Source organism: Gallinula chloropus, assembly GCF_964237585.1.
Source record: "Gallinula chloropus genome assembly, chromosome: 8".
NCBI classification, from domain to species: domain Eukaryota; kingdom Metazoa; phylum Chordata; class Aves; order Gruiformes; family Rallidae; genus Gallinula; species Gallinula chloropus.
In genome coordinates this window covers 18536915-18556525 of record NC_140093.1, presented here as the reverse complement: position 1 = coordinate 18556525, position 19611 = coordinate 18536915, and the positions used below count along the sequence as shown (strand labels likewise).

At 39.9% G+C, this 19611-nt stretch overlaps 1 protein-coding gene across 1 annotated transcript in view; it reads left to right on the top strand.

Moving 5' to 3' along the window:
- The window catches only part of PRKCI (protein kinase C iota), a gene marked incomplete at its 5' end in the record, with an annotated part of 28794 nt that extends 9388 nt beyond the window's left edge, over positions 1–19406 (top strand). The window contains 16 exons of the mRNA XM_084267296.1: positions 4549–4638; positions 5757–5807; positions 6982–7067; positions 8373–8513; positions 9326–9380; positions 10247–10305; positions 10725–10901; positions 11747–11844; positions 13193–13279; positions 13874–14009; positions 15018–15105; positions 16259–16384; positions 16482–16561; positions 17663–17752; positions 18040–18155; positions 19295–19406. Coding sequence (XP_084123422.1) covers positions 4549–4638; positions 5757–5807; positions 6982–7067; positions 8373–8513; positions 9326–9380; positions 10247–10305; positions 10725–10901; positions 11747–11844; positions 13193–13279; positions 13874–14009; positions 15018–15105; positions 16259–16384; positions 16482–16561; positions 17663–17752; positions 18040–18155; positions 19295–19382 — 1568 coding nt within the window. The 3' untranslated portion in view covers positions 19383–19406. The remainder of the gene's footprint in view (positions 1–4548; positions 4639–5756; positions 5808–6981; positions 7068–8372; positions 8514–9325; positions 9381–10246; positions 10306–10724; positions 10902–11746; positions 11845–13192; positions 13280–13873; positions 14010–15017; positions 15106–16258; positions 16385–16481; positions 16562–17662; positions 17753–18039; positions 18156–19294) is intronic.
- Positions 19407–19611: the final 205 nt, after the last annotated feature.

Sequence of the window (19611 nt, the reverse complement as noted above, 5' to 3'; positions counted from 1 at the left end):
TCTAAGCTGTGTGAATGCCTTAGTAATTTTTTGAAGTGGTTATTTGTAGTTCCTATTTTCCTTGTGGAGCTGGTGTATTCTGCATATAGGTTTTGAGCTGCACCAGAGATGCCTGAACTGTGACATAGCTGTTGAATTATTTTAGCACACTAATTACTTGTTGCAGCACATAAAAGGCCGTAATGTGCAGTGATTTGTTGGCAGTGAGTAGTATTTGTATGCAGTGATTAGCATAAATGGTGCTCATAGGTCTGGTTCCTCCCCTTCTCACAGTTTTCCCATTCAAATTTGGGCAAGTGCCAGTTTATTCAGAGCTTAAAGCTAAACATGGACCAAAGCTGATTTTTGGAAGTGCTATATGGGCAGGTGTGTTGAAGATTATGTGGTTTTGGGAACAAGTTTTCTTGTTTCTTTTCTTTTTTTCCTTTCCCCTCATTGTTCCCGAATTATTTATTCCAGATAGATGCATGAAATAAAATGAGCAGTGTTTCTGCTCAAACTGTGCACCTATTTTGAGTTGGTCATTTACTGGTTGTTTTGTTTTACCATGAGGAAGACAATAGACTCCTCACTGAAGAGGAGAATCTGGAATGTCAGTAAGAAGTACATCTCTCTATGAATAAAGCATTTTGAAGCATTTAGAAGGCTGTGGGGGGACCTCATTGCAGCCTTCCCATCCCTGAAGGGAGCAGAGAAACAGGAGAGGAATCAGCTTTTTAACAGGGTAGACAATGACAGGACATGAGGGAATGGATTAAAGCAAAAGGGAAGAAGGTTTAAATTAGATATTAGGGGGAAGTTCTTTACAGAGAGAGTGGTGAGGGGCTGGAACAGGCTGCCCAGAGAGGTGGTGGATGCCCCATCCCTGGAGGTGTTCCAGGCCAGGTTGGATGGGGCCCTGGGCAACCTTGTGTAGATCCAGGCCTGGAGGTTGGTGGCCCTGCCTGTGTCATGGGGGTTGGAGCTCTGTGACCCTTGGGGTCCCTTCCAACCCAGACCAGTCTGTGATTATATGATTTGTAGAAAATCTTGTGCTGATTCAATAATCTACTTGAAGAAACAGTTCTGTCTCAATTTCTGCTCATTAAAGTGAGGTTTTAAAAAAACAGAATGCTGCTATTTGACTCAATTGTATTAATGTAGGATTTGGTTTTCACAAGCAATCCGTGGTTGCTTTTAATTGTTGACCTGCAGTTTAATCCCAGTGAAGAAAAAGCTAATCTGGTGATGAGGTGTGTTTAAAGAAAATCACCCTGTCTTTATTATGAGTGGTTACTGCATCTACAATGTGTGGCTTCCTGCCAAGAGCCCTGCTGTCTCTCTTCCTCTTTTTCTACCACTCTTTACTAAAGTTTTCAGTTGCTATTCTTTCTAGAAACTTGCAATTTCCTTTCTTGGAAAACTGCTGTATGGTATCCTCTTCGCCAAAACTTGTCTCTTTAATAGTAGCATGAGGAAATGTGTACTGTGGACTGCTCCTTGTTATAATACTACTCATATTTCTATATATTCTTGTAGTAGAAGACAAGATATGGTGTCTAGGCCATCTCTTCACTATTTCTTCATTAAATTGCTTGATCAGATGTGTGACTAAACTGGATTTACCGAGTCGCTAAGGTGTTTTGTCATATACTAAATGTCGTCTTAACCTCTGCTGGATGCAGAGCATCACATATAACTACTTCTGTTCCATAGGATAGTGGCACACAAAGGCAGACCTAGTTTAGTTGAGTGGAATCAGTTCAAAAACGCTCAGATTCAACTGGAAAATAGAGTTAACTTGATCTGACTTTAGAAATATTTCTATTTTATCTGTATGTGGTCAGTTCATCTTACCTTTGTCTTCTGAAACATCCTGTAGGCTTGACCTTATATTAGTGTTCAGCTTGTTTCTTGCTGTATAACTCAAAAGTAAATATATTACTATGACATTTATCCTAGCTGTCTTTGGATGTCTGCAAAATTTGTACTACTCTGAGCTTGTTGAAAGACACTGTCTATAAAGCTTCTGTTCCTAGTTTGAAGCACAGTGTCTGTTCTTGAGACCCTCCTTCCGCCAAAAAGAAACACGAAACCGTTTGCACAGGTGTCAGAAAACAAAGAAAAACTGTTTTGTTGATTCTCATGGTGAGCCTGAATAAATGTGGTTGTTCCTTCAACTCCCCACTGTGCTCTGCCCTGTGAAGTTTGTGCTGTGGTAGTTTGATATCCAGATGGGTTAATCGTAGGGGAGAAAAATGACTACAACTGGCTTCAGAGACCTGTTTGACAGTTATGACATGCAGGAATGAGTAAAGCCATAAAGCTGCAAATGGACAGTTTGCATTTATTACTAATAATTCAGCAATAGGAAATGTTTTGTTTCTGATGTATCCAAATGAACTGGGAAAGCTTTTGTAGGCTGAGTTTTAAATGCCTTCCAGCCTCCTAGGTGTGTCTTTTTACTGAAAAGCCTTAGCAATTCCTTTAATTGTGTTGTCTTGTAGTACTAAACAAAAAAAAAATAGTTAGTAGACTGTTACTAGTTAGATTTCAAATCACACTACTGACTGAAGACTCCAAGCAGTAAAACTTTCAAATTGGATCCAGTTCAGCTGAGGCAGAAATTGTTCAGCTTTCCTCCAGTTCACTTACCCACAACCAGTTTATAACTTATGGCTATGGAAAGTAGTATTTCTGTTTAAAGATTGGCAACATTGTGTGACAGTAGACTTGCTATATGGGGTTTTTGGCTAGAAAGAAGCTTGTTCTGCTCATGTGGTGGCATATGAGCAGGCAGAGATAAATTTCATGTTCTTGCACAGGACATCTTATGTAGGTGTGGGGGAGTTGAGCTAATAACCAGAAGTATTTTCTTTCTTTGGGGCAGTGATGATTCAGATTCAACATTGCTTTGGAAGTGTTTAAGTCATAGAATTAGTTTGCACAAGGCTTGTTCTTTTAGCAGTATTTTATTTTTAATAATGTTACTAATCTGCTAATCTACACCACCAAGAAAACGTGTTGTTGCATGGCAGTTCTCTTCAGTCTTTATAGCAGATTCCGAACACTGACAGACATGGGAGGTCTGTTATCAGATGAAGTCTGATCGTGAGAAGCAGGTAAAGTACAGGTGGTGTGCCCAGAGGATTGTGAGCCAAGGCTAGAATTTAATGTCCTCCTTGCTGTTCCTGAATACAGCAGATCTTTAACTTGATCTCCTTTGTTCCTCACCTACCCCTCTCCCTAGGTTTTAAACCTACCTATATGTCAAAATTGTCCTAATGTCATTAAATGTCATTTCATGATTCTGAAACACTTTTAGAATCATAGTCAGGTTGGAAGGGACCTTGAAAGGTCACCTAGTCCAACCCCCCTGCAGTAAGCAGGGGCATCTCCACTAGATCAGGTCACCCAGAGCCCCATCCCCTCTCTGTCTGCTGGCCACGCTGCTTTTGATGCAGCCTGGGATGTGGTTAGTCACCTGGGCTGCAGATTTACCTTGGGCTACTCGTGTCCAGCTTTTCATCCACGAGTACTCCCGAGTCCTTTTCCCCCGGGATGCTTTCCAGCGCATCATCTCTGAACCTCTGTGGATAAAGGGGGGTGTCCCAACCCAGGCGTAGGACCCTATACTTGGCTTTGTTGAACCTCGTGAGGCTCACCTGGGCCCCCTTCTCCAGCCTGTCCAGGTCCCTCTGGATGGCATCCCATGCCTCTGGCACATTTGTAGCAACATGGTTGGGTTTCTTTGGAAATACAGAGTAGATAACCATGAAGAGACCCTAGCCAGTCCTCAACTGTTACTTCTGATAAACAGATTTGGTAAAGCAGTTGAACAGAGTCTTCTTGGAGAGAGTTTATCATACAAGCGTTTGGTATGTGTTTTAATCTGCTCTGTCTCAAATGCTCAACAAAAGCTGTAGTTGTTTTATAAAAAAAAAAAAACCAACAAAAAAACCAAACATAGTGATCAACCCACACTTACTTTCTTCCTTGGTACCCTTTCTATAAGGGATTTTACTTAAAATAGTCGTGTGAGTATGAAAGTAGAAGTTGAAAACTGGAAAAATGGGGTATTTTCACTTTAAGATGCACAATTTTTCCAGTGTCTTGGTTGAGGTTTGAGGAGAGACTAGAGGTCTGACTGCTTTTGCACCTCCTACTTGAAGTCTTGGCAATGTTAAAGCAGCTGTGAAAATGGAATTGACTCGTTTCTAACTAAAAATCCATGAAATAAAATGGTGCATTTTTAGGTGCATGAAGATAACCTGCACCTCCTGTACTGAAATGATGTGTAACCATGCTTGTAGCAGATCACACCAATGATACTTCATGATTATGATCTGCTTCCCTCTTGGGAATATCCCATACTTTTATTTTCCCTGAAAACATTGAGTATGACTATTTTCAGATGTCTTCTCTGTACAGTGTTAAAAATAAATCCTACCACACTTGTGCAAATTCTTCTCTCTTCCTGCAGCAGTGACCATGAAACTGACTGTGAGGGAACCTGGAATGCACAGAACTATTTGGATCGATCTTTGTATTGTTCTCTTCTTCCTGCAGGAGATCCATGTACAGTTTCCTCTCAGCTGGAGTTGGAAGAGGCCTTTCGCTTGTATGAACTGAACAAGGATTCAGAGCTTCTAATCCATGGTATGGTGACAGTTACTGTGTTACTTCTCATGCCTGTGAAGGGGAATGTTTACCTTGTGTTACCTATCCTTTGCACAGTGCCTTTAAGGCCTCTTGTGGCATTCTGCCAGGAGGATACTGAAGACCATGCAGCTTCGATGCTTTTTAGCTGTCAGCACTTTGTCAATATGCTTTATTAATTTAAAGAAGGAAAAAATACATCACCACTGGTTTATTAATGAAAGACAGCCCCTATCTCACTTACTTATTGATCCCAAGTGCCTTCAAACACTTGCTGTCAACAATGGTTGAAGAGCTATACCACAGTGTCCTACATTTTGTTAGTGATAAATGCTTTAAAGCAGCTTTAAAGCAGCATCTGTATTAGCAAAAAATATGTTTGTTGATGGGCACCATTTGTGATGCTGGATTAGCCAAAAGTTTTACTTTTCTAAAATTAATATCATGCCCTTGTTTTATTTCTAAATGTTCAATTTTATTGTTTCAGGCTTCTATGCCTATTTTAGTAGCTTCTGCAGTATATTCTTAGTTTTTAGGACTGTTTAGAAGTAGAAGATAGATTTTAGTGGGTGTGTTACATTACAGTGTCTTAATGTGGTCCTCTGAAAGGATGTAAAATATCCAGTTCACCATCAGCTCATTTGGAAGGGGCAGCTTTTCAGCTTCACCCAAAGACTGTGAAAAAAGTGGAAGAATGTAATCCATGTCTCTGTTTTTCACTGTTTCTGTATATATTACTTCAGGATGCTTTTTGATCTGCCCTTTCTCCATTTATTTCTGCGTTTGATAAGCTCCTATTAAACCAGCACTAGGGTGCACTCTCCTCAGGCTTATGTCTGACAGTTACTGAAGCTAAATAAACTGGTTGCTCTCTTTAGGAACTCACTTGGTTTATCTCCACTTTGCTCATATTTGTCACGTAGATCACTGTTGGGTGCAGCAAAGGAGTTTTTGTGGCAGCATTTCACTTCAACTGCTCTTATACAAGGCTTTCTTAAATTACAGTCTGGGCTGTCTTCCTAAATGTTTCAATACCTTACAAAAATGTTGTGTTTAACCCAAAGATTTATCTTATGCCCAAAGTAAATACTAATCAGAAGTTAATGTCTGTCTTGCAGTATTTCCTTGTGTACCAGAACGGCCTGGCATGCCTTGTCCAGGAGAAGATAGTAAGTAGGCATTTCAGTTCAAAAGTACAGAAAATCAGGAGTGCAGATTTCCTGTTTTAGAAGATTTTTGTATCCTGTGATGCATGCTTATGAATATAAATAATGCAAATATCTACACATTAAATATTTTAAATTATTAGGAAGTTTTGCTAAACTTACATGTTTGTCATTTCTGAATCATTGTTAATAAGCATTTGACATTTCTTTTAACTATCCACATCACTCTGCTTTCCTTGCTTCTGCCTCTTCTATCATGACAGTTGTTTTATCCTATTCCCTGTTTTTGGAAGTTGCCAGATTGCTGGCAGACTAATGTGGACAAGGGCTTGTAACCAGTGGTAAAGACTTGTCATCACCACTTAGATCTACAGTTAATTAATTTTAAACTGATGTTTAGGTACTATCAGGAGTATACCCTGAGAATCTGTAAGATATTTTAGCTACAAAGAGGTAACTCAAGAGGTAATTTTCCATCTGTCTTAAAGTTTTGCAGAAGAGCATGTGTATGTTATGCACACACACACCTGTCACCTTGATATCCAAATCTTAGACAAATGTAAATGTGCATGCTCAAAAGTTAATTTTGGCAGTGTGGGTAATGCTGCTTGTCTGGGAAAAAATCCCAAGCAGTGAAGTTGCTGACTGAATCTGAAATGGATTTGCAACTTGGTGTAGTTTTGTATATTTTGTTTTCCCATTTTGGTCCCTGATGTGCATCTAAGAACAAAAAATGAAAGAACAACCAACCAAAAACATATGCCAAGCAGCCATGGAACACTGGAGGATTTGTGCAAGCAATCTTAGAAATCAGGGCATGATCCTGAAGTTCACCACCTTTCCTCCTTCCCTTTCCCCACAGCTCCTCCCCAAGTTTAGGTTAGGTCAGCGCATACTTTGCACATAAGTGTTTGTATTGTTTGAGCAGTCTTTCTTCTCTTGACTTCTTGTTTCTTTTAACTTTGGAAAAGCAGAATTAACTTTGATCAGGATACCCTACTTCAAATTTTCTCCATAGCTTAAAAAATTAAAGATACTTGGAACGTTACTCTGCGTTTCTGTAAGGTGCAGGAGTGAAACCTTACTCAGCAGATCGCCTCACAGAAACGCCTGTGAGGAGGTGTTGTAGTTCTGTGTTTATATTTTCATGGATATAATCCTGTGTTTTTCCTCTTAGAATCCATTTATCGCCGAGGCGCCCGCCGGTGGCGAAAGCTCTATTGTGCAAATGGTCACACTTTCCAAGCCAAACGATTTAACAGGGTGAGACTCTTGTTGGAAAACCATGATACAGGGATGTCTTACTTTCATAATTACAGTGTCACTGCCTTGAAAAATTGTAAGGGAGTTTTATTCTTATTTTTGTTGTTTGTCTGTAGTATGTAGACGTTTGGTAACCCTGTGCTTTCAGGAAATTAATTGTTATTATATTATCAGGAACTTAATAAAAAAAATGGTTGCAATTTGCCTTACATGTACTTTAAAGCCATGATATCAATTATATAAATGCTCCCATGTTCCCTTCAAATCTTCTCAGAGGGCAACGTTGAACACTGGCATTAGATGACTATGAGCTGAAAGTACAGTTTCAGTTCTTTAAACTTTGGGAGTAGAAAGGTCTGAACTCACCTATGATGCACAGGCTTTTCCTTCATGGCTTTTAAATGAAAAAAGGAGATGTTTCTCCAAACAGCCTGCTTATGATGGCTTGTAATCAACTGAAAATAACAAACCATTTATAATATTTTTCAAGAAGCAGTAGTCAAATATAATTAGCTAAGGACCAAGAAGGCTATCTGCTCTATATAGAAAAACTAACAGCAAAAATCAAACCCAAAATGTTTGAGTAAGCCAGGTTCCTTGACAGCTCAGTGATTTTTCCTTTTCTAAGCTCAATGTTTTGTGTGCTTAATGCATGAAATTCTCCACTAAACTTCATCCTGAGCATCCTTCATGTCTGATTTCTGGCCTTTTTTTTGTTTTCTTTTTTTGACTTCTTCCCTGTCCAAGGCTGTCAAGGCACCACAGTTTAATCACCTCCCACTGTTGCTTTTGTAGGCACCCTGTTTTCATGGTTGTTTTGTGAATGTCCTTCAGTGAGTGGTGATCTTCCCGCTTCCTGTAATCCGATGGTTTCATGTATTGAGGGTTTTGCTCTCCTGCCTTCCTCCCTCCGTACTGATGGGCCCATCTACACAGAGAGATGACAAGACACACAGCAAAATCAGCTTGGTCACAGCAGCCTGCTGATGCTTTTGACCTGGAGTTGGCTCAAGTCTTTCCAGCTCCATGTGCAGCAGAAGAGGCTCTCTGTGCCTGCACCGCTCTGTGTAGATGCATGCTGTCTGTTCAGCACTTGCTGCTTTCTGTTGGGTTGTAATTTTTGAGCTCCTCTGTATTGTATGTGCCTCTTCTTAAAGTTTTCAGATAGAGACTCTTGGTAGAGTGGAAAGTTCAGTGGGATCTCTGATCTCCTATCCTACGCTCTTTGTTAATGCAAATGGGACAGAATAGTTCTTACTGGTTTAGCTTTGCTCTTTAACTGGTTTTATTGCTTTCTCATTCTAGAGAGCTCACTGTGCCATCTGCACTGACCGAATATGGGGCCTGGGTCGCCAGGGATATAAATGTATCAATTGCAAGCTCCTTGTTCACAAGAAGTGTCACAAACTTGTCAATCGTGAATGTGGCCGTCATACACTACAGCCAGTAAGTAAAACCTACCTGAAAAGTTCTCTTTAAAAAACAACCACCAGCCAATCAAATAAAATAAAAAGCCCATGTTATTACTAACAGTTTTCAAACTATAGTTTGCAGATAATCACAGTAGATGAAACATGGTTCTTTATGGTTACTGTGACACTTTGTAAGAATGTTTGGGAATCGTTTAGTTTGGCAATACTTCTTCCTGTATCAAATAGAAACACAAACTTGATGTGTATCTTTCACAGCATTGTTACATAGTGCATTGGTATACACAGGCTATTTCACACCTTAAAGGTGAAGTACAGGTAAATTCTCTAAACACCTGGTAGGTTATTAGACTATTTTCCATTTTATAGAAAAGGAAGATGAAGTGCAGAAGTTTTGACTTTTCTCCCAAGAAATAAAATAATTTTTAGTTCTTAAGTCTACAGAAAAATTAGATGATTACAGCTCCTGGTTTTAGTATTAAATGCAGATAGGTACAAGTCTCTGTCTTGTGAATTCATTTGACTAATATGTACTGCTGAAGTACTTGAGCTTTTCTGTCTTGTTTCTCATCTGCTATACTTCTTTTCTCTGTTGTACTAAGTTGTCACTTCAGCAGCTTCAGGAACGTGTCATAACTTCTGGAAAATAGGTAAAATAAGGACTGCAGTGGTTTCTTTCATTGTGTATGGATTAGAACAGTAACTGTTGATTTACAAGTTTAAAAGTAGCTAGATTATATTCCTCAGGGATCATTTCTTTCATTCATTGCCTGTTAAAGAGTGTTTCACACTTGGACAGTATTATAAAAATCCTGTACACATTTGCAGGAACCAATAATGCCTATGGATCCATCATCAGTGCATCCAGATAATGTAGAATCAGGTAAGATAATTTTTTTTTCTATAAATTACTGTTAATTGTTGAAACTTGAATTTTGGGCTTGAAAATGAAACAGAATAAGTAGATTGTTTAAGAGCCCTTGTTTACTTTTGCTCATAGAAAAAAAAATATGACAGCATCTTAATGGTAAGAGGAATATAAATATAGAAGTTTAAGAAATCTGGCTAAAAAGGAGGAGTTTAGGCTCTCAGTTACCTTTTCTTTTCATCAGTAAAATGTGTACTTGAAATGCCCCAATCAAACACTGCACACTGCAAAAACTTAGGCCACATGAGTTGGGTACATTGGATTTCATCAGGATCAGTGGTAGCTGCAAATTGTCAGGGTGATAGTAAACCATCTCCTTACCATTATCCCAACCCTTTGTGCCCCAGGTTGGGCACCAGAAAGGACTGTCTTGGTTCAACCACAGGCAGCGGCTGAGAACCACAAGCTGCTCGCTCACCCCTCCTGCAGGGAGGAGAAGCAGACCAAAGCACCCATGGGTTGGGATGTGGGCAGTTTGCTGACACAGCATCACAATGGGGGAACAACAGAACCCATGATGGAATACACACACAGCGATTACAGGGAGCACATCACAGACCTGACAACCAACTGACTCTCCATCTACACTCAGACCATCCCGGAGCCTTGCAGACCCACCCCTCCCCAGCTGTCCACCTTTATGGGGATTGCAATGTCACATGGTATGGAAAACACCCTTGGCCAGCTTGGCTCACCTGTGCTGGCTCCTTGGGAAAATGAACTCTCTCCTAGTGGAAACCAGGACACTTGTGTGTGGAAATTTTAAGGCAATAGAAAATGTTGTATCAACATTGGTCTAATTGTTTTTCTTGCACTTCTAGTGATTCCATACAATCCCTCAAGTCATGAGAGCTTGGACCATGTTGGTGAAGAAAAAGAGGTAAATTATCTTAACCAGGCTGACTGTGTTCAGAGACCTTAAAGCCTTTGTCTCTCAATTTTGAGATTTTTAGTAATTTGTCACAAACTGAAAACTAGTCCATAAAGCATGCTTGAGTTGCTGGCTCAGGTATATACATGTATGGCTTGCAAGCTGTTTTATTTTGAACCCTGAGTTGAGATGTGCTTTGATTTAGAAGTGTTCCAAACTCCTCCAGTTTTGTTTGTTTTCTTATCTGCCTTGTGTCCTCTACCTCCTTTCTTTCCCCTCACATTCCTTTCCAGGACAGTGCAGTTTCAAGAATAGCAAATATTAATTGAATTCCTTGTTTGTATTAATTTTGCTCTCCTGTTTGAAATGCTGACTCTTGTTAAAATTGTTAAGCCTGCTTACTAACTTCAAAGTATCTTTCCCAATAGGCAATGAGCATTAGAGAAAGTGGCAAAGCTTCCTCCAGTCTGGGCCTTCAGGATTTTGATCTGCTCCGAGTTATAGGAAGGGGCAGTTACGCTAAAGTGCTGCTTGTGCGACTGAAGAAGACCGAACGCATTTATGCAATGAAAGTGGTGAAGAAAGAGCTTGTCAACGATGATGAGGTAGGCAATCCTTCTATTGCTGAATTGGGCAGCTCTTCCACAGTGCTGCTGTATCTACCACAACGTGGGAGCTGGGCTTCTGGGTTGGCAGCACTAATTGGAAATTATATCTGCAGTTTCTTGCAAACTTTCTATATAGTATATTACACATAAGACAGATAACTGATTTTGAGTTCTTCATTGACAGACAGGTACCTAGCAGCCACCCTCTCGTGCCACTGGCTTTTGTTGTGACCTTCGTTGTCTCCGTTGTCAGTGTCTCCTTCTGTGCTCAGCACTGCCTGCAGCGGTGCCTCTGCAGAATTCAAGTTAATAAGCCCAGCTCGCTCTTCTATTTTGGAGCAATATTCCATATTTCACCTACAAGGCTGGCTTGCTGGGCTGAGAGAAAAATGTGTGGAGTCTGTTTTTCAGATGTTCAAGCGTTAAACACCTCTTCTTGCTGAAGATTTCCCTTGTGCATCTTTTGCTGCTCTGAAAAGACTCGAGTGACTGCAGCTTGCTATCCAAGAGCTTTTGCATTTATTAGTCTATCTGCCGTTGATTATCTTCTGTGTTTCTTGATGCTCTTTTACATTTGTCTGCACCAGTTTATCTTTTATACATGATTGTTTTTTCATTCCCCAGTGTAGTTACACAATGAGGCTAACAGTACAGGACTGTCAAGGCAGGAAGGAGGAAAAAAATTGCTAGTATGCTAAATTATCTTGTTTCACATTGGAGAACGATGTAATACTGAATTTCTTGCAAGTAAAATGAAGATGGCAAAACACTTTAATATCTTTCTGTTAATTATTATTAATACTTGACCTAAGAAGTGAAACATGTTGCTTTTTCTTAAATAGGACATTGACTGGGTTCAGACAGAGAAGCACGTTTTTGAACAGGCTTCAAATCATCCCTTTCTTGTTGGACTACACTCTTGCTTCCAGACAGAAAGCAGGTAAAGGTCATAAGATAATAAGATTGCCTTATTCAAAAAAGATTTCATACTGCTAGGCACCCAAAAGGCCCACTAAAGCTTTATGTGTCAGGTGGATAGTAAAAGTCAATGTAGTGTAAATCATTCTAACGTTTGATGAGCAAAAGGCCATGTTCATCATCTAAGCTTTTCAGATTGGGTAGCTGCAAAAGGATGTAAAGTACTGATGGGTATGATGAGGAGGATCCTGGACAGGAAGAGAGATGCAGCTGGCAGGAAAAAAAGGCTTAAGAATACAAGGTAGAAGATAGAACCTAGAATGGGAAGGGAAAAAGGGTTTAGGGAGAAATCAGAAGTACAAAAAACTGAGGAGATTTCTCAAACTTGTGTGGGCTGTCTGAAGGTGAGCAAAACTAAGAAAACAGTACCTGAATTTTCAAAAGGAAAAAGGAGTAATAGAGATGACTGTTTTCATGTGTGTTTAGAAGAGATTGCAGTAGATTAATAAATTAGTTTAGTATATATAAGATACAGTTACTGTATATTTAAACAAGATCCTTGCTGTTTGAAAAGGAGACCAGCTGGTGAGAGGGAAGTGAGAAAAAAGAGTATTTGTAATATACTGACAGTGTTACTAACCACTGTGCTGGTTCTGGCCAGGCCAGAGTCAACCTTCCCAAGCAGAGCTGAGTTGGCCCAGGCTGTTTCCACACCACCTGACATCACTCCCCCGTCAAAGGGGCGGGTTGGGGAGGGGTGCTCTTGGGTGCCTCTGGGGCAGTCCAAGTGGGGCTGGGGTGTTGGTTTGGCCTTTGCATCATGCAGCACTCTGTAATCCTCAGGTTGGTAAAGTACTCTATATTGAGTGTAATTGGCTGTTACAACTTTCACGGTGCTTTTGTCAGTAGACTGTCTTTATCCCAACCTGTGGAGGCTCTGTTCCTCCTCCAGGAGTGAGTGGTGTGTGGTGCTCAGCCACTGTTTGGGGTTGAACCACCACAATCACATACAAAGGAGATTCAAGGGAAGGAAAATGAGATTTTTAATTTTTTTTTTCTGTGGCTGGAAACTGACTGTGTCTGAATAGTCATATCCATAATAATGACAAGCAGTAGATGTAGTGGATTAGGAATATGGGAAGGATTGTCTGCTTTCCTTCAGGGATAACAGAATTATCTAGAGAAACTTTGGGTACTTGATTTTTCACTTTGGAAATTTATTCAGAGGGAACGGAAAATGGTGAAACCAGTTATATTACTAGAGAGGTGGGAGGAGTTGAGATGATATTGGTTGATAACAGACCTGTAATGTTTCAAACCTCTTTCACCTCTCTATACAATTATTTTTAATAAACTACTGTGTGTTTCAGGTTATTTTTTGTTATAGAGTATGTAAACGGAGGAGATCTAATGTTTCATATGCAGAGACAGAGAAAGCTGCCAGAGGAGCATGCCAGGTATGTCTCATTTCAGATTTCATCCTTTGAAACAGTGGTTTTTCTGACACAGTGTGGTAGTGCAGAAATTACGATGATCAGCTAGCAAATCCCCTCCAGATGTTGAGGATTTAAGAAATGTGAAGCTGCATCCTTGCTTTAATGCTGCAAGCTACCATATTTTTGTTTCAAGGAGGAACTGCAATAGGTATTGCTTGCATTACCATTACCCTAGATGACTTCAGTCTGATTCTGATTATATTTTTTCTAGAAAAACACTTTGTGGGGTTTTGGGGTTTCTTTTTTTACTATCTAATGATATCAGTGTGTTTCTCTTAAAACAACCGCTACCAGCTGTCCAGGCAAATGCTGAGTTCTTGGTGCATATGCTCCATCTCAGATGGTGAGATGGAAGGGATTATTTCAGTAGACATTAATATTGATTAAAAATAATTTTTCAAGTGACTGTGGATCGAAATGTTTGTATGATTATAAACAACTTATCCACTTCTCTGATGAAAAATAATAGAATACATGGGACTATATTTAGAAAAACTGTATTATTGTGGGTTGGGTTTTGATTACTTGGGTGATCAATATCTCTTTCTACACTAGGTTTTATTCTGCTGAAATCAGCCTGGCATTGAACTATTTACATGAACGAGGGATCATTTACAGAGACTTAAAACTGGATAATGTGCTACTGGATTCTGAAGGGCATATTAAACTTACAGACTATGGCATGTGCAAGGTAAGCTCTAGTTGTTTGCTAACCAGTAAAATCAACAACTAAGGAATTGTTACAAACTAAAAGTGCAGAGACTTAAAAATGTGAAATGTATTATCTGTGTGCAGTGCAGATAGGCTGTGTACTCATTTCACTTCTACAAATGGAGAAGAGAGAAACAAATGCCAAAGTGCAGACTGCACATATATATATATATATAGTATATACGCTGTTTATGATTTTATAAAGCTGCTGAAGAAACTTGACTGGGAGGGGTAGGCTGAAATAGTCAAGAGAGCTTGGTTTCAAAAAGAGCAAGAGGTTGAAATATGTCACACATGCTTCCATTTGGATTCTGTGACACTTCCCATTTTCTCTAGAAAAACAGTCAGTAGAAAGAACAGCATAATGGCAATTCCATGGCAAGTCAAACCTGTACTCTGGTGCCTATCAGAACTGGTGTAAATGCTGTCATTTCGACTAAGGGACTGGAAAACCACAAAATACAACAGGTTGGAAAGGGCTTCGGGAAGCCTAATCCACCCTCATGCCCATAGCAGGGTATACTATAACATCAGGCCAGGTTACAATGGGCTGTATTCAGTTTGGTTTGGAAAACTTGCAAGGATGAAGATGGCACAACTTCTTTGGGTACCCTCCCTGCAGTCTGTGTCCTGTGCTCTTCTCTGAGAAGCTTGCACCTGTCCATCGCAACACCCTGGCCATGTAAGCTGCTGCACTGTGCTTGGTGGTTCCTGTTTGCCACATTGGAAATGTGGTGGAGCTTACAACCTAAAACCTTAAAGACGCTGTTGTCAGTAGGTATGTGCCATCCTCTTGAGCCTCTAGATGCAACCTACTGATGGTTTTTCTGAAACAAGTAGTGGTTTGTATTCATTTACACACAGTTCTAACTATATTTTTGCTATAATGAAAAGAGTTTATTCGGGAGGCTTAAATTAACTCCAAGTGACGCTCTTGGCAGTGTGAGATCTTTGGCAAACTGTATTTTCTTCCCATCTTTTCTTAAAGGAGGGTCTGAGGCCTGGTGACACAACCAGCACGTTCTGTGGGACTCCAAACTATATTGCACCTGAAATTCTCCGGGGAGAGGATTACGGTAAGTCAAATTTTTCACTGCTCCATGTAACTTCCACCGTGTCTCTCAGATCTTACTCGAGTTGTTGAGCAGCAGAAAGTACAAATCTCCATTAGACATGTGATCAATCTTAATTCAATGCCCTGTCTGAAAAACTAAATAAACCCTTCAAAGGAGGAGCAGAAAACATCACAACTGGCAAATGAGATACCTGGCCTTCCACGGTTCAAATTATTTTACTCAGTCTTGAAGAATGGTTTGAGTTTCCCCAATTTATTATTGTTATAACTGTTTCAGATACTAGTAGTGATACACTTGCAGTCTGTTGAATTGAATTCTGTTTGGTTTTGGAGCTTTGTATTTGGTAGCAATGAATGCATTAGATGTTAAAGCATTGCAAAGGGCCTAGACAGTAGACAATTGTCTGTGCAATTGTTTGTTCAGGAAATCCACAAGATTCCTGAAGCAAGAGGTGTAAGAGAGGACAGAAGACTTGCTCTGTCTGTTTCCTATTCCTTATCCTTTTTTCCTAAGCTTCCAGTACTGTGCCAAGCAGATCTTTCAACTGTTTTCTTCCCTTAAAATTTTAACAATTTTAACAAGCTCTTCTAAATTAGTTTCTATATTTTTAAAGCATATATATTTTTAGTGTCTAGCATTTTATTTTAATTGAATGTCTTTCAGATTGGCTTCACGTCTTCCTCATCACAAACTTGCTAGGCCAACCAGACTATACCAGTCCCAGCCTAGCTACTGGGAGGTTTATTTCTTCAGCAGTGAACAGTAGAACAGATATGCTTAGCTCCATAAATGACTCTCTTCCTACTATTAAGAATCATGTACTTCCTCCTTGTCCTTACCCGCCGCCACAGATAATGTACTGTTGGTTAGTAATGACTAGGCTTAAATATTATCTAAACCCCTGTTCAGGTCCTAACACCAACCTTTAAACTTTTTGCATTTCCCCTGCTTTGTACAGCATTTCTTCCTGCTGTGCACGTAATGAACCAAGTAATGTCTGGTACAACTGTTATCTCTTCTTTACTCAGACAGCCAGAAAGACTGGCAATACTTAGATTTTCTTTCTTCTCAAAATATGTCTGGTTTTCGCCCCAAAAGTGTTGGCATTTTTTCTCCAGTGTATTTTCAGTGTGGTTTCTTCTTTGAATTCTAGGCTTCAGTGTAGACTGGTGGGCTCTGGGTGTACTGATGTTTGAAATGATGGCGGGCCGGTCACCATTTGATATTGTTGGGAGTTCTGACAATCCTGATCAGAACACAGAAGATTATCTTTTCCAAGGTAAGTACCATGAGTGTCCCTACACTTCTGTGCTTTGTTTCTACTTTAATCTAACTTTAGAGATGCAAAAGCTGATACAAACTTTGTTTTCTTACAGTAATTTTGGAGAAGCAGATCCGAATTCCCCGGTCCCTTTCTGTTAAAGCAGCAGGCGTCCTGAAGAGCTTCCTTAATAAGGTGAGAACTAAAGGGGACTATTTAAGACTTCTCAAGAGCAGCTGTTTGTTTTAAAAACCTTTTGACTAATTAGTGCATAGCAGGCATAATTTATCTGATGTATGCAGGAATGTGGTAGAAAAGATGTGAGCCTAAAGGAGAATGTCAGTGGGACCCGTTGGAGAGATTTTAAGACAAATCTGAACCTCCAGATTCTCAGGTTGGGATCATGAGTAAATTTCAAATTGAAAAGCACAGAAATGCTCCAAGTGATTTCTTCAATCAGGGAATTGGACAAATTTCTCACCTTTATTTTGGCTCTTAAAGAGAAGCAGCTCAGCAAGTCGTTTTGACAACTTCTGATGACTTCATCAAGGGAAAGGCAGAGGTAGGATGCACTCAGTGTCGGCTGGTGGCTAACTAGCTGGAGAGTCAAAATGTGTGTATGTGGTAGTGGACTAGTCCAACCACATCCTGGCCTTTATTTAGTGAGTATTACATGAGTAGGGAGAAAGAGGTGCAGGAGAAAACAGTTTTGGTTCAGTTATTCTAGGAAAGTGATACTGTTCAAGATAACTGTTATAACTCTTCAGTAGTGTTAACTGCACACACGAACATGGGGATGGAATTGTCCTGTTAAAACAACCTTCCCTCCACCGTGCTTATCAGTAACCTGCAGTTACCACCCCGGTGTGTGTGCCTGCCATAGTCTGTCTGCTTGGGGAGGGGCAGGGTGGAGAATCATATTCTCTTCTAATCTAACCAAGTTTGCTCTGACACATAGGGTATGTTTAACCAGGTCTGAATAAAAGTGTAGAAAGATGGCACTGTTGTTTATATTAAATTCTGTTAAAGGCTTCCATGTACTCATGGCTATTTCACAGACTCACAGAGCTGTAGGCATCAGAAGGGACCTCAAGATATCGAGTCCAACCCCCCCTGCCAAAGCAGGCTCCCTAGGACAGAAAATTTGAACAGGTTCCAAAATAACTAATGCTGACTCGGTTCTTCAGTGTCCCTTGTAACTCTGGTGTTTCGTTTCTCACAGCATTTGTAATGTGGATGTGTTTATTCATGTGTAGGCCATGGCACCCATTGAGAAATACTTTCTTCCTTGCACAGGATCCAAAGGAGCGATTAGGCTGCCACCCTCAGACAGGATTTGCAGATATCCAGGGACATCCATTCTTCCGCAACGTTGATTGGGATCTGGTAAGTGAATGCCCACTGTCTTGGCTTACTTGCTCTCCATACAGTTATAGCTTGACAAATTGTTTTGAGCATGAGAGGTGATTATGTAAACTTCAGAGCCCTTAAGCTCTTACCTTATGATGTACCATTATGAAAATACCAAATCATTTAAGTCTTTTACACACAGTAAGTACAGTAGGTTAATGGAATGATTGTAGAAAGTATACAAAAGAAACTTGATGGTAACTTCCAGCCTTGTTTAAAAATAATTCAGTAGGCTGCAGCTCACTAAGTGCCTTTATTCTTAGATGGAGCAGAAGCAAGTGGTGCCTCCATTTAAACCAAATATATCTGGAGAATTTGGTCTGGATAACTTTGATTCCCAGTTCACCAATGAACCTGTGCAGCTCACTCCAGATGATGAGTAAGTACCATAGGTTTTAGATAAGTCAGTGAAAGAGTTACAAAACTTGGTTAAATAGCTGTAGTTGTAGTACATAGAGTATGTGTAAAGCAGCAGTAACATTTTCTTATATTGGTTCAGAGAAAATTGTTATGTGTCCTTGTGATACACTTCATATGGCTGGACACTAGGTAATCTACTCTGGCATGATGTAAAAATCACCCAGCACTGGGGAAGTTGCTCTAAAGAATCTCAGTTCAGGGAAAGATGAATAAGTGTTATTTTACAAGTTTTAGTGGTATCATCTGCAAGAAATGAATGTGTGAAGGAAAAGACGTGTTTTATCAAGTGGTTTATTTTTGCATTACTTTGTCATGGTATTTCTAGAATGTTGGATTTATCTTGGATGTTATGAACAAGAGAAGATGCTTTGCTTGGCTTGTTTGCATATTTTTAAATTGTTAGCAGGCAAGTGAGATTATCCTGGCTGAAAAGGCTTGATAAAATGCCCGACAGCGCATTTGATTTTAGTAGTGGATTTGCAGTTCCTTGCTCCTGAGTGCCTCTGGTTTGGGATGAGGAGGGAAAAGCCTTTCTGGTTTGACTGAGCCACCACTGTTTGTGTGTTAGGGTTATGTGTGGGGGGGTGGCGGGTGTGTGTGTATAATGTTTGTGTAGTATGTAAACACAGCCAATGAAAATTAAACGTTACATATGCAATTTAATTAGGTCTGAGATCCCACTTCCTTCCCCATCCCTTTGTAAAAGTGCAATGTACAGCTAAGGTTTAGAAGAGTTGCTGATGTAGGCACAGTATCTGTCACATCCTAGTGGTTTTATACAAAACTGTTTTGGGAAAGTTTTAAAACTGCAAACCTTGCAGACTGCTTTGTGGGGAGAATATGTGCATGGGAGCAGCCCAGCCACTGCTCCTGGGTGGCTTTGTGTTTTGTGTTTTGTTACTATTATGGGAGCTAGGAAAAAAATGTGAACAAACAACAAAATGTGTGGTAAGTGCAAGGAGAGAGAGGGACATGAGAGAGAGGAGAAATGTTCTCAATTGCAATCCACTGTACAGGCCTAAATTGTAAGACAAACTATCCATTAATAGGGTTGCTTTATTTTTTCTGAACCTAATGACTGTTTTTTAATCTTCATAGTGATATTGTGAAGAAGATTGACCAGTCTGAATTTGAAGGCTTTGAGTATATAAATCCTCTTTTGATGTCAGCCGAGGAATGTGTCTGAATGCTCCAGTTCCAGATTGTGCCAATTGTTACTCTGTTTCTGCGTGGATAAACACCTCTTCATTTGGATACAGTTGCATAAAATGAGTACTGAACATCTTACCCTGGTCACCTAGTGTGAATTACTCACTAATTATTTTTTTTAGGTGTTAATTGTCACCAGGACAGTTGTTACACTGAACCTTGGGCTGCCGGATTCAAAGTGTTTAACTTCCCAACAGTCTTGCCAA